Consider the following 14,389-nt stretch of genomic DNA (forward strand, 5'->3'; position numbering starts at 1 on the left):
ATTAACAAAATAAAAGAAAAAACCCACAGGATTATCTCAATGGATGCAGAAAGAGCATTTGACAAAGTTCAACAAACTTTCATGGTAAAAACACTCAACAAACTAGGAATAGAAGGAAATTACCTCAACATAATAAAAGCCATATATGAAAACACCCAGCAAACATCATACTCAATGGTGAAAGACTAAAAACATTTCCTCTAAGATCAGGGGCAAGGCAAGCACGCCAACTCTTGCCACTTCTATTCAACATTGTACTGGAAGTCCTAGCCAGGGCAGTTAAGCAAGAAAAAGAAGTAAATGCATCCAAATTGGAAAGGAAGAAGTAAATTTACCTCTGTTTGTAGATAATATGATCTTATGAGTAGGAAACCCTAAAGATTCCACAAAATCCTGTTAGAAGTAATAAGTGAGTTCAGTAAAGTAGCAGGATACAAGGTTAACATGCAAAAATTAGTTATATTTCTATACACAATGAACAATATGAAATGGAAATTACAAAAACAATTACATTTACAATAGCATGAAAAAGAATAAAATACTTAGGAATTAACCAAGGAGGCAAAGGAGTTGTACAATGAAAACTGCAGAACATGCTGAAATAAAGAAGACATAAATAAATGGAAACACATCCCATGTTCATGTACTAGAAGATTTACTGTTCTTAAGATAGCATAATGTCACCCAAAGTGACCTATAGATTCAATGCAGTTCCTATCTGAATTCTAATGATGGTTTCTGTAGAAATAGAAAAACCCATCCTAAGATCCATACAGACTCTCAAGGGACCCTGAATAGCCAAAGCAAACTTGAAAAAGAAGAACAAAACTGGAGAATCCGCACTTGCTGATTTCAAAACTTACTATAAAGCTACAATAATCAAAACAGTGTATTACTGGCGTAATAGATATAAAGACCAACAGAATAGAATAGAGAGCCTAGAAATAAACTCTTGCATATGTGGTCAAATGATTTTTGACAAGGATGCCAAGACCATAGTGTGGGAAAGGACAGTATTTTCAACACATGATGCTGGGAAAACTGGGTATGCAGAATTAAGTTGGACCCTTACCTAACACCATATACAAAAATTAACTCAGAATGAATGAAGGATCTAAATATAAGAATTAAAGCAATAAAACTAGTAGAAGAAAACATAGGATGAATGTTTTATGACATTGGATTTGGCAATGATTTCTTGGATATGATATCAAAACCACAGGTAACAAAGGAAAAAATAGACAAATTGGACTTCATAAAATTTTTAAAACATTGTGCAACAAAAGACATTTTTAACAGAATAAGAAGGCAACGTACAGAATGGGAGAAAATATTTGCAAATCATGTATCTGATAAGGGATTAATATCCAGAATATATAGAGAAATACTAAACAACACAAAAACAACCCAGTTCAAAAATGGGCACAGGACTTGAATAGACATTTCTCCAAAGAAGATATATACATGTCCAGTAATCACAAGAAAAGATGCTCAACATCACTAATCTTTAGGTGAATGTAAATCAAAACTATGATGCTCACACCCATTAGGATGACTACTATCAAAAAACCCCAGAAAACAACAAGTGTTGGAGAGAATGTGGTGAAATTGGAACCCTTGTGCATTGGGGGTGGGGATGTAAAATGGTACAGCTGCTGTGAGAAACAGTATGGTGATTCCTCAAAAAATTAAAATTAGAGCTAGCATATGATTCAGCAATTCCACTTCTGGATATATACCCAGAAGAATTGAAAACAGGGTCTCAAAGAGGTATTTATATACCTATGTTCATAGCAGTACTATTCACAATGGCTAAAACATGGAAGCAGGTCAAATGTCTATCAATGGATGAATGGACAAGCAAAATGTGGTATACATACAATGGAATGATATTCAGCCTTAAAAAGGAACAAAATTCTGTAATATGCTACAACATGGATGAATCTTGAGGACATTATGCTGAGTGAAATAAGCCAGTCACAAAAGACAAATACTGTATTTTTCCACTTACATGAAGTACATTGAGTAGTCAAAATCATAGAGTGGTGGTTGCTGGCGGTTGGGGGGAAAAGGAATAGGGAGTACTGTTTAATTGTATAGAGTTTCAAGATGAAAAATGTTCTGGAGATGGATGGTGGTGATGTTTGCACAACATTATGAAAGTATTTAGTACCACTGAACTGTACCCTTAAGATGGTAAATTTTATGTTATCTGTATTTTACTACAAAAAATTTAATAACATCAAAAATTCAAAGAAATGAAGTATGCAGTAAATAAAATGAAAAATTGACTTTAATTTTCACTTAAATAACAAAAATTCTGAAAAAAGTACTCAAAATATAAATATTAATACCCTCATATAGCATAAAGCATATTGAAAAATCAATCTCCTGAAATTGCAAAGATACATTTAATGAATAGAATTCATTACATTATGTTTCTTCTTATGTTTTTAGAAATACAAAGAAATTCCAGCAATACCTGAATTTGACTAATTGCAAATTTCAAAAGCAAATAAAAACTGAAAAGAAGCAACAATGGCAAGAATTAATGAAAATCAATCAGTCATTTCATAGCAAATAATACCAACAATGAGAAACCAAATATATTTTTACGTTAACTGAAAAATTGTGAAAATTAATTTAACAAGAACACTAAATATTTTACATTCATCTGAAAGGCAAATCATCTCACTGACTAAAACCAAATTAACCATCAGATGAATTGTGATGGTCTAATAGGCATGTGCTAGGCAATGTTGCTACTGCTTGGTGCTCTCTGGCGGCAAGTCAATAATGCATGGAGTTATATGCCGCCAAATAACATTTACTAAATGCAAGAATTTAATAGAAGGAGCCATATAAATGGTGTTCAAAATATTTTCAATGATCATTTTTTGTTGTTGTTGGCTTAAACAATAGAGATTAATTTTCTCACAGTTCTGGAGGCTCGGAAGTCCAAGATTAGGTGGTGGCCAATTGGGTTCCCGATGAGCGCTCTCTTCCTGGCTTGCAGGTGGCTGCCTTCTCCCCGTGTCCTCACATGGTGGAGATTCATCTTTTTTTCTTTTTTTTTTTTTTTTTTGCGGTTTGCGGGCCTCTCTCTGTTGTGGCCTCTCCCGTTGTGGAGCACAGGCTCCGGATGCGCAGGCTCAGTGGCCATGGCTCACGGGCCCAGCTGCTCCGCGGCATGTGGGATCTTCCCGGACCGGGGCACGAACCCGTGTCCCCTGCATCGGCAGGAGGACTCTCAACCACTGCACCACCAGGGAAGCCCTGATCTGTTTTTAACTACACTTAATTTCTTTTTTTTAAGATTGTTTTGGAAGTGGACCATTTTTAAAGTCTTTATTGAATTTGTTATAATATTACTTCTGTTTTTTTAAAAAATGTTTTTGTTTTATTGGCCGCAAGGCATGTGGGATCTTAGCTCCCCGACCAGGGATCGAACCCACACCCCCTGCATTGGAAGGCGAAGTCTTAACCACTGGACTGCCGGTAAAGTCCCTAAATACCCTTAATTTTTTAAGAGCACTTTCACGTTTACAGAAAAATTGTGCAGAAAGTACAAAGAGTTCCTGTATGTCCTACCTCCCCACCTCCCGCCCCTGCTTTCCCCTATTATTATCATCTTGGCCTTTCCCAGAATGTCACATAGTTGGAATCATACAGTATGTAGCCTTTTCAGGCTGGCTTCTTTCACTTAGCAATATGTATTTGAGGTTCCTCCATGTCTTTCTGTGGCTTGATAGCTCATTTTTAAAAATTTGTTTTTATTGCTAAATAGTATTCCATTGTATGAATGTACTACAGCTTATCCATTCACCTATTGAAGGACATCTTGGACGTTTCCAATTTTTGGCAATTATCAATAAAGCTTCTATAAACATTTGTGTGCAGGTTTTTTTTGTGGACATAGTTTTTGTCTCATTTGGGTTGATACCTAGGAGCACAATTGCTGGATTGTATGGTAAGCCTATGTTTAGCTTTGCAAGAAACTACCAAATTGTATTCCAAAGTGGCTGTACCATTTTACATTCCCACCAGCAATGAATGGGAGTTCCTGCTGCTCTGTATCCTTGTCAGCATTTGATGTTTTGGATTTTAGCTATCTAATAGGTATGAAGTAGTATCTCAATATAGTTAATGCTGCAATTATCTAATGAAGTATGATGTTGAGAATCTTTTCATATGTCTATTTACCTTCTGTATATCTTCTTTAGTGAAGTGTCTGTTAAGATCTTATGCCTATTTTAAAATTGGATTATTTGTTATTTTGAGCTTTAAGAGTTGTACATTTTGGATACAAGTCCTTTGTCTGATATGTGTTCTGCAAATATTTTCTTTCAGTTTGTAGTTTATCTTATTAAGTGTCTTTTGCAGAGCAGAAGTTTTTAATTTTAATCAAGTCCAACTTATCATGCTTTTGGTGTTGTAACTAAAAGTCATCACCGAACTCAAAGTTAGCTGGATTTTCTCCTACATTATCTTCTAGAAGTTTTATAGTTTTACATTTTACATTTAGCTGTATCACCCATTTTGAGTTAATTTTTATGAGTAGTATCTAGATTATTTTTTTGCATATGGATATCAGGTTGTTCCAGCACATGAAAAGGATAGTAAAAAAAAAAAAAAAACAACAGAAACAACTATTATTTTTCCATTGGATTGACTTTGCTTTTTTGGCAGAGATCAGTTTACTCTATTTGTGTATGTCTATTTCTGGGCTCTCTATTCTGTTCTATTAATTTATTTGTCTGTTCTTTTACCAGTACCACACTGTTCTGATCACTGTAGCTTTATACTGTTTTAAAGTCAGGTGGTGTCAGTCTCCATCTTTGTTTATCTTCAGTATTGTGTTGGCTATTTTGGGTTTTGTGCCTTGCCAAATAAACTTTAGCATAAATTTGTCAGTATCTACAAAATAACTTTCTGGGATTTGATTTGAATCGCATTGCATAGATCAGGTTGAGAAGAACTGACATCTTAACAATGTTGAGTCTTTCTACTCACAGACATGGAATATCTCTCCATTTATTTAATTCTTTGATTTCTTTCATCAAAGTTTTTATATAGAATGTGTATATATTTTGTTAGATTTATACCTAAGTATTTCTTTTTCAATAATCAATTTTAATGGCTGTAAATATGCTTAAAAATCTTTTTTAAGACCCAATGCACAATATTTACAACCATTAAGCTTTTGGGGCCAGGCCACCTGTTTTCCATTTGTGGCTCATCAAAGTGCTATGACCCATGGGTTGGGAATTTTTCGGTAAGGAGCAGCAGCTTCTGCCGCTGAGCATGAGACATCTCTCCCACTGCTACTTCTTTATTAGGAACTGGACCTTGCCAGTTCTTCTCTGCTGTGGCCAATGTTCTCACTCCTCAGGTGGATCCATTTTTCATTTACTCAAATGCCTCTGGTTGTCTGTAGGGACAGGTTCAGATTTGGAAATTTTTGGAGGGGAGTTTTAGTCAGGCTTTTGTTTATCAGACCTAGAAAATTTGTCTGTTCTACAGATCAAATAGGACCTTAGTTGGATGTCTAGTGATCAGCAAATTCCTGTGGGTCACATCACTCTGAAGTCATTTGGGTCCCACTGCTCATGACTGTCTCCGTGCCCTCCTGGGCACCGAAAGTTAAGTACCACTATTTGTCCTCTGCTAATCCAGGCTCCGATCATCTCCATTTAAATCAGGGAGCTCCTTTTAACTGCAGAGATTTTCAAAGCACCCCTGGTCACAGAGAACAAACACTGTGGTACTTTTCAATGATGGCCATGCTTCCTTCAGCAATGATTCTCCCAAAGTTGTGGTGGAGGCCCCCTCGGGACCCATGATTACTAGAGAAGTGAACTGGCTACATATGAGCATCCACTTCAGTATTTCCTTCTCCTTGATTCTTTGGATGTTTTTCCTATACAAATATTGGGGGATTTCTTCATTCTCATTTTCATTTAGCTCAGTCCAAAAGTCAGTCAATTTATTTAGATGGTACATTGAAACCAGAGTCACTGAAAAGTGCACTCAAATCAACAACTTTAGGTTTATTTACACACATACTTTTAAAGTTAAATTAGCAAAACCTTGTAATTCTTTCTCTTCCTGGGGTTGACTTTGTAACTGGCTTTCCATGGGTGCCTGGATCTGATTCAAGTATTAAGAGTGAGAGTAGTCAGAGGTGGTGGGCAAGAGGTGGCAAGGAGATTGTCTTCCCTTTCCAGGGTAACTGCCTCAGGTGAGGTCGGAATAGGGTCTTCAAACAATGCAGGAACAGCCTTTTTAGATAAGGGAAGAGGCTTTGCTTCTGCTGTCAAGAGGGACTTGGGGGCTTGAGTTACTAGGAATTAACCAAATCCTCCTTTATGGCCCCATTTCTATTCCCAGATTCCCAGTCTTTCCTGATGATAATTATCTCTCACACATGAAATCCGGTGAGGCTGATAATTCAATTGACTTTGTAATTTGGCAACTTGTAGAAAAAATTTTGAGTTTGCTTTTTAGCCTTGTGGTTCAATTAATAAAAAATTCTTTTAGCTCTGTCATAGAAAGAATACAGCTTTTTTAAAAAGTTGTGAGCTGAGAATTTAGGACTCAGTGTGTCATTGCTTTTCTTTAAGTGGCCCAGTTTTAAGCTCACCTCTTGAGTTCATTCTTTGAATTCCTCTTGCTCTTCATTTTATTTCGTGACTATGGCCACTCGGTTTCCCAAAGCCTTGTCTTCAATGGGTACTTCACTCCAGGTGACTGTATGTGGTAATTTCCCCAGCTGTTTTTCATGTATTCCAAGGGCTTCCCAAGCCCACATTATACTTGTTGAATCTCAGCCTTCCAAACCAGACCAGACAGCCAATCTCAGATTCTTCTCATTTCCTCAAAATGCTGTTGCTTGCAATCCCACTTTGGGTGACCTCTGTTCTGTCCTTTTCCCTAGTGTCCTTATTCCACTTCCCTGAAATTTGAGATAACAATTTTGGGGTATTGAGCTTGACTCTCTTGGAGCTGAAAGCTTGCTACAGTAAGAAGAGACAAGTATGTAGCCTTAAAAGAAAAGCTTGGATTGTCTTGCGTGGTGACTTTTCTTTGATCTCTAGGCTATCTTAGATCTGCTCTTTGGGTTGGGAGAGATGATTCAATCCCAGTTGTAGTTTTCATACTGGAGTGAAGTCCCTTAAGGGTCCCCCTTAGGGCAGGATAAGGACCCTCTTGCTCGGGTCTAAGGTCCTGCTACCAGAGATCGAAGTGAAATGTTGGGAGACAAAAAAGAGAAATTGCTTAAGGAAGGTTCTGAATTTCTTAGAGAAGGAGGTTGACTCTCAGTTAATATTAAATAAAATAAAGGCTTACAAAAATCCCCATGAGTACCAGGGATTGTGACTGTTAGCCTTATTGCCGTTGTAGCCGGGCAAGGGCCTCATGTCACTCCCGGGGTTCGCTCTTGGTCCAGTAATCCTCTCCCGCAGGGGAATCCTCCTTGCGGGTGTAGGTCAGGATCGCCTTCCACCCCCCGCCCGCCGCCAGGTCCCTGGGGCCAAGCAGAGCAGGGCGCTGTCGGGCGCCTGGGGGAGCCGGGGCAGGGACGTGCGCGACCAGGAGCCAGAGTGATCGCGGCCGGAGAGGGAGGAGGCTGCCGGGCCCAGCCTGACGCAGAGGCGGTGGCGGCGGCGGAGCAGGCCACTGCCAGGGCGCCCCGGCCACCAGCATTAGCCCTCTCTCCGCCTTCTCCTGCCGCGGCTCCTCGCGAGTGGGAGTGAGTACGTCGCGCGCCAGCCGGGGGTCGCGGGCTCGGGGCATCCTCTGCAAGCGAGCCCGGGCGGAGGGAGGCGCAGGAGCGCGCGCGAGGGGCGGAGGCGGGGAAAGGAGCGGGCAAGGCGGAGGCGAGGGAGCGGAGGGAGGGGAGCGAGGAGAGGGAGGGGCCCGCCTGCCGCGCCCCGGCCGCTCGGCGTGTGTGGCCGCAGGCGCCCGTCGCCGCTGCTGTCCCGGGGCTGAGCCGCGCCCGGGTTTCCAGGACGGTGCGTGAGCGAGTGTGTGTGTCCGCGCGGGCGAGCGCCGCGCCGGCCCGGAGCCTCTCGCTCGCTTACACGGGCCGCGGTGCATGTTCGCCTCCTGCCACTGTGTGCCGAGAGGCAGGAGGACCATGAAAATGATCCACTTTCGGAGCTCCAGCATCAAATCGCTCAGCCAGGAGATGAAATGCACCATTCGGCTGCTGGACGACTCGGAGATCTCCTGCCACATCCAGGTGCTGGGGCGAGGGAGTGGACTACACGCCGGGAGCAGGACTGGGGGGCCTCTGCGGGTGGGCGTGCGCCGGCAGGGGCGAGGAACCCAGTCGGGGGCCTGCTAGAAAGCCACATTCCTCTTCCTCCGCCCCCTGAGACTGGGAGCCCTACCCAGGGATGGGGGCACTGTGCCCCGCAGGCACCAGGCGCGCGCTTTGCGTTCCCGGGGCCCCTTCCTCTGGCTTACACGCTGCGCTCAAGTCTCGCTGCGCCTAGGCTGGGGGCGCAGGGCAGCTGCCTCCTGGGGGACTCTAACTCCTCTGTTCCCTACCCCGTCGGGATATATGAGTTCTGAGAGCCGAGAGGGGTACCTGCATGTCGCCCACTTTTTCCTTCCTCCCTTCCTCCACGTGGAGAAGGCATACACCAGCCTGGGTTCACTCATTTCTTTCTCCGGCGCCCGGGCTCCGAAGGTGCCCTCAGTCCCAGGGACCTGCTCCGTCTCCCTGCCTCCCCTCTACCGGTGGCCTTTACTTCTCAGCGTGGAGCGGCAGCGAAGTTTTCCGGGATTGAAGAGAGGCCAGGCAGCCCCGGGCTCCAGCCTTAAGGGATGGGGCGCGCGCTGCGCGGACTGGAGCTACCTCGAAAGGAATCGTGTGAAATCTGAGTGTTTCAGAGAAAAGAAAAGGGCTGTGAGGCCGGCAGGGAGGGAACCCTGCAGGACATGGGTTCCGGGAAAAAGCGCCCTTTGGGATATTGGTGGACATTTGCTCTCGTCCAAGTTGGAGAAGGCCACAGTTGTTTGGGCGAAGGCAGCTTTGCTGGCAACCCCGTCCTCGGGTAGTAAGTGCCTTTGGGCTTGCAGCAGATCTAGTGTGAGCTGCAGCGGGGGGTGTGTGTGTGTGTGTTCTTTCAGTGCATGTATACGTAGGCAGGTATGTGTCCTGTCGCAAGACCCACTTGGGACATACAACCTGGAAAGGTCATGTCAGGGTTCAGCACTATTGGCTTCTGACTTTTAAATCTATTTACTTATTTATCTCTCTGATTTCCTCTTCTCACATAGCTGAGTCTTGAAGCTCCAGGACAGAGTGAGCTGTTTTAAAAATACTGGGCACCCTACCCCCGTTCTGGTGAGAGATGAATGGAAGCAACGTCTCCCAGGGGCAAGAATCTGCCTCTGGGCTGTGTTAACCAAGAATGAATGAATGAATGAATGAATGGTCTTCCCCCCCACCTTTTTTTCATTTCTTGTGGGAGTTTGCGACATAGGGACAGTGACAACTAATTTGTGAGCTGACAACTGGATAAGTTTCAAGGGAGGAATGTGGTGCCCTATGACCTCCCAGGAAAGTAGGCTCCCACTGACTTTCCTGGAGGATCTTGAATTTCATTCTGGGCTAAGCATTGCTGCTAAACTTAATAATAAAAGGATTAGCAAGATAGGCAGTTTTTCTGTTGCCACAGGGTTGCACAGAAACATTTGGCATGTAGTGTCTTGTGATTCAGAGAGAGTAGTTTGTGCATTTTACTTTAAGTCCTAAAGTGGGTATACAAGAACTTTAACCCATATTGCATATGTAGATAATGAAGGAACCAGTGGCAGAGAGTGGAGCTGTTGAGTTCTCCTGGGCTCTCTCAGCCCTTTCTCTGCCCTGTCCTTTCCCACTTGGAGTTGACACCACTGTTTTTTTTTCCCTTTGGGGGAGGAAGTCTTCCTTAGAATAGATAAATAGTCCCCAAAGGACATGTATGCATTGCCTGGTGTTCTGGAAAACAATAAATTGTAGCCAGTCTAATAGCAATTTGGAACGTTAGAGTTTGTATGGCCCAACTGATGCCAAAGAGGTTAAAATGCTATGTTCCAAAATGTTGATTTTGGCATTGCTTAAGAAAATCAAGTGTTTTATTTGGAGGCATATCTGCCCCCAAATGGTGATTATCATTTAACCAATTAAAATGAATTAAAAGATTTTATTTTGATAATTTTGGACCTTATACCTTCCTAGAATATTTCAACCTGGGAATTGATGTTACACTTCTGAGCATAAGGTCACAAAAAACTTTCCGTTTGTTTAGGGTGAGGACAAATGCTTTTTTTTTTTTTAATAAAAGAAGCTTTTGGAGTCACCAGTACATGCCCTGGGGAATCCACCTGTCTTTCCTTTCTTGCTTGCCTTTTTCCTCCATCTTAGGGAATCACAAAGTTCAGAGAGTGTAAATTGTTACACAGATCTTCCCTCTATAACCCACACACAATGTGAGTTATGGATTTTTTTTTTTTTGCAAAACAATAGCTTTTAAATATTCTTTTCCAAACTATATAATTGGGGTGGTTATTGACAAAAAAAAAAAAACCCTTTCAAACAAACAATGTAATGGCTCAGTGTCAGCAGCCTGATAGCCAGTTCCAGTAGGAGATGCCAAGAGTCACTTGCTGTGGCTCTTCATAGGATCTAGGGTGCTGTCCCATTATGTCATTTGCATGTGAATGTTTAGGTAGAGTGCAAGAGGAATTCCAACCAGATAGGGAGCAAAAGGAGAGTCTAGGGCTTCAGACAGAGGCCTGGGGAGGGGAAGGAGTGGCTAAATGTTCCCTATTGGGCTTTTCCAACTGAGCCAACCCTTGAAGTCTGGAGACTGTGGAAGGACATGGCTTAGCTCTCACCTCTTTCGTTCAGTCTTGCTGCTTCCAGTAGAGCGGAGTCCTAGACATCTTCCCCATTCCATCCACGTTTTCAGATGCTGGCAGGGTATTCACAACTCCTTCTAATGAGCTTGCCATTTTTAATACTGACTCTTATTGAGTAAAATGTAGACTTTTTACATTATTTCTTTGTTAGCAAATCCTGGTAAACATGGTTGCTATTATTGGAATTGCCTAGAAATTTGTACTTGTATTTGAATAGAAATCCTGGCACTGTGCCTAGTACACAGTAGGCACTTAATAATTATTTATAGATGTAGATTGAATAATTTCTGTCTGGGCTGTTAAATTCATGAGGTTAGGAACTTCTGTTGTGGTAGTTGTTCAAGGAGTCCTCAGTACCTAGAGCAGAACCTGGCGTATAGTTGTGTTCAGTAAACACTTGTTGAACGAATGAATGCTACCGGCCCAGTGTTTAATGTAGCTCATTACCTGTCAGCATGAGGGTAGCATGACAGCATTGGACTGGGAATCAGGAGATACATGATTTAGTTATGTTACCAACCAGTCGTGTGACACTGAGTGAGTCATTTGACATTTGGAATCAATGTTTCTTATTTTGTAAAGTAAGGGAGTTGGGTTAGAATGGATGGCTCCAGTTTAAAAAGTCTGTAGTTTAACTATTACCTAGACCGATTACCTTTGAGTAAAACATTGCTGTTGACAGAGTGGTTGTATACACATCATCTCATGTGATTTTCATTCCTATCCTGTTATCTCCATTTTATTGATATTATTGTGTTCTTGAGTGTTATCTCAATTTTATACGTGTAGAAAATGAGGTTCAGAGATATTAGGCAACTTGAGTCACCTGGCAAGTAAGGAGATTGGAAGCCATGTCATTTGACTCAGAATCCAGAGCCCTTTCTTCTCTGCAGCTGCCTCCTGAGACTTGAGAATTAGGATGCTTTAGGCTGCAAATAAAACAGTAGCCAGGTTAAAGTGGCTTAAATAATAAGGATGCTTATTATCTTACCTAATGAGAAGTCCAGAGGTAGGGTAGCTTCAGAGTTGTTCAGCAGCTCTGCGTGGACCTAGGTACTTTCCATCTTTCCACTCTGCCACCTCAACACGTCACCTTTGTCATTTATAGTCCTGATTATAAGGTGGCTGTAGTAGTTTTGAATGTCAGTCAAGTACTAACACATCCACCGTATAAGAGGTGGTGTTTCTTCCTGCATTTCTTTTTATCATGGGGGAACACCATTCCTGGAGGCCCCCATCAGTCTCCCCTTCAGATCCCATTGGCCAGGATTAGATCCTATACCCAGGACTTAGCTGCAAAAGAGTCTAGAAAGGTGTACGTTTGGTATCTGCACCCTTCACTCCCTATAACGGGAGGTGGGCTTTGACATCACGGAAGCAATGGAGAGGTGTGTGTACGTGTGCATGTGCCTGTGTGTGTGTAGTAGGGGGCTGGGGAACTGCTGTTGGCTAAGCAAGCAGTAGTGTCTTTCAGAATAGGTCAAACTGAGTTACAATTATTGTCACAATAAAACTGTCAGGAAAGTTTAGTAAGATGTTAAGTAAGCCCAGGCTTATTTTAGGCAATCTTTGTATGACCAAATTCCACAACAAGAAAAATTATTGGATAGTCCTTTGTAGTTGGTGTTGTTAAATAAGTTCAGTCCTTACTGAGCTGGTGGGTTCTGGGCAGCTACAAGCCATCTTGTATAGAGCAGGCACCTCTGCTTTTGTTGAAGTGGCAGTATGGCAAAGTGGTTGAGAGCTTATGTTCCCGAGTGCTACTTGCCTGGGTTTGAACCCTGACTCTACCATTAACTAGCCAGGTGATTTGGGCAAGTCACTTTACCTCTTTAGGTCTCAGTTTCCTCATCTGTAAAGTGGGGATAATAATGGCACAACCTCATGGGCTTGTTGTAACGATTAAATGTGGGATATATGCCGAGCGCTTGGTACCTAGTCCATTGTAAGAGCTGAAAAAATAGTGATGGTTGTCTTACTATTATGTGAAGGTATACTGGATTTAATCCTAAGTAGTGGGAAGGCTTTGGCTTGGAATCTAATGTCTTTAAGACCAAACTCCATTACTTTTTGATTGTGCAAAGACCTTAAGCGAGTCACTGGGCCTCCTGTTTTTTAATCTGTGAAATGGGCATAATAATTCCTCAATTGCCAGTCTCCATTGGGTTGTTGAAGTGATGTCTATAAAAGCATGTTGCAAATGTTAAAACATCACCCAAATGTAGAATACTATTCTAATTAATTCAGTTGAAATAAAAGAGAGAGTAGTTTACTGCATCCTGATTTTCTTACCTGCTGGAACAGGAATTGGATGGTCACATGCAAACATACATATGTGCTAAATATCAGGCCCCGTGATGATCCTGCTGGTGAAATTCAAGCTAGGTGCAGCTGACAGCCACACCTTTTCTGCTAGTAAGGACAATCCCACACTTTTCTCTATCAAACTCATTGAGAATGCCATTCAGAGTACAGTGAAGTTCAGACACAAAAGGAATAGGAGAGACAGTTTGTTAAATACCGTGGTCTAGCTCTGACGTGTTTAGGCCTAGATTACATGGGCCAGCTCTTTGTATTAAGTATACTGTGACAAAAAAAGTAATGTTATTTCAATGGTCTGCTAAGATCTTATCTCATGATGTCCTCAAAGCAAAGGCAAAGTGTATTGACTGTGGGGAGAATGCGGTACTGTTAGCTCCACATCATTTGGACAGTATATCAGCTGGGTGCTTTTAACTAACAAATTCTGATTCAAACTGGCTTTAGCACTAAGGATGTTTACTGGATCACATATCCAGAAGTGCTGATTTAAGTAAGGACCTAATTCAAGGACTATCCTGCCTTTTTGTGAGGCTTTATCCTCAGACTGATAGTGAAATGGTTATAGTAATTCCAGTTCTCACATTTTCATTGGACACCCTCCAGAAGAAGAGAAAAACCACTTCCCACGCAGCATTCCAAGCAAAAGTCCTGCAATCATTCTGATTAGACCTCCTGGGTCACATGCCCACCCTGAACAGTGAGTGTAGTCAATAGAAGGGAATGTGCTGATTAGCTTAAGGTGACCAGAACCTGAACCTGGGAATCAGAGTGGAATCAGCTTCCTTCCTGGTGGTGGTCTGCATGGGGGAGAGGTCAATGCCTAGAAGTCAGGGCTCTCCTTCGAAGGAGGAGGGGGGAGGGGGGAGGGCTGCTAGAAGTTAACCATACTAGATTCTTTGTCTGTGTGGGTCAGTGATTCTCAAAGTGTGTTCTGGGGACCCCTGGGAGTCCCTGAGATCCTTGCAGGGGGTCTATGAGGTTCAGACTATTTTCAAAATAATAATAAGATGTTGTTTGCCTCTTCTGGGTAAAAGAGTTTTATCAAGGTATAATTTACATACCATAAAATTCACCCATGTAAAGTGTACATTTTTAAGATCTTCACAGAGTTGTGCAACCATTACCACAGCAATTTTGGAACATTTTCATC

General features: G+C 42.2%; 1 protein-coding gene across 2 annotated transcripts in view; it reads left to right on the forward strand.

The window, feature by feature from the left end:
- The first annotated feature begins 7,917 nt into the window (after nucleotides 1-7,917).
- Nucleotides 7,918-14,389, forward strand: part of FRMD3 (FERM domain containing 3) — a 312,566-nt gene continuing 306,094 nt past the window's right edge. The window contains exon 1 of one of the 2 annotated variants that reach the window (XM_033857906.2): nucleotides 7,918-8,245. In XM_033857906.2, the coding sequence (XP_033713797.1) occupies nucleotides 8,099-8,245 (147 nt within the window). In that variant the 5' untranslated portion in view covers nucleotides 7,918-8,098. The remainder of the gene's footprint in view (nucleotides 8,246-14,389) is intronic. The other variant, XM_073806028.1, reaches the window with a different exon arrangement.

The sequence above is a fragment of the Tursiops truncatus genome, chromosome 6, assembly GCF_011762595.2.
Source record: "Tursiops truncatus isolate mTurTru1 chromosome 6, mTurTru1.mat.Y, whole genome shotgun sequence".
NCBI lineage: Eukaryota > Metazoa > Chordata > Mammalia > Artiodactyla > Delphinidae > Tursiops > Tursiops truncatus.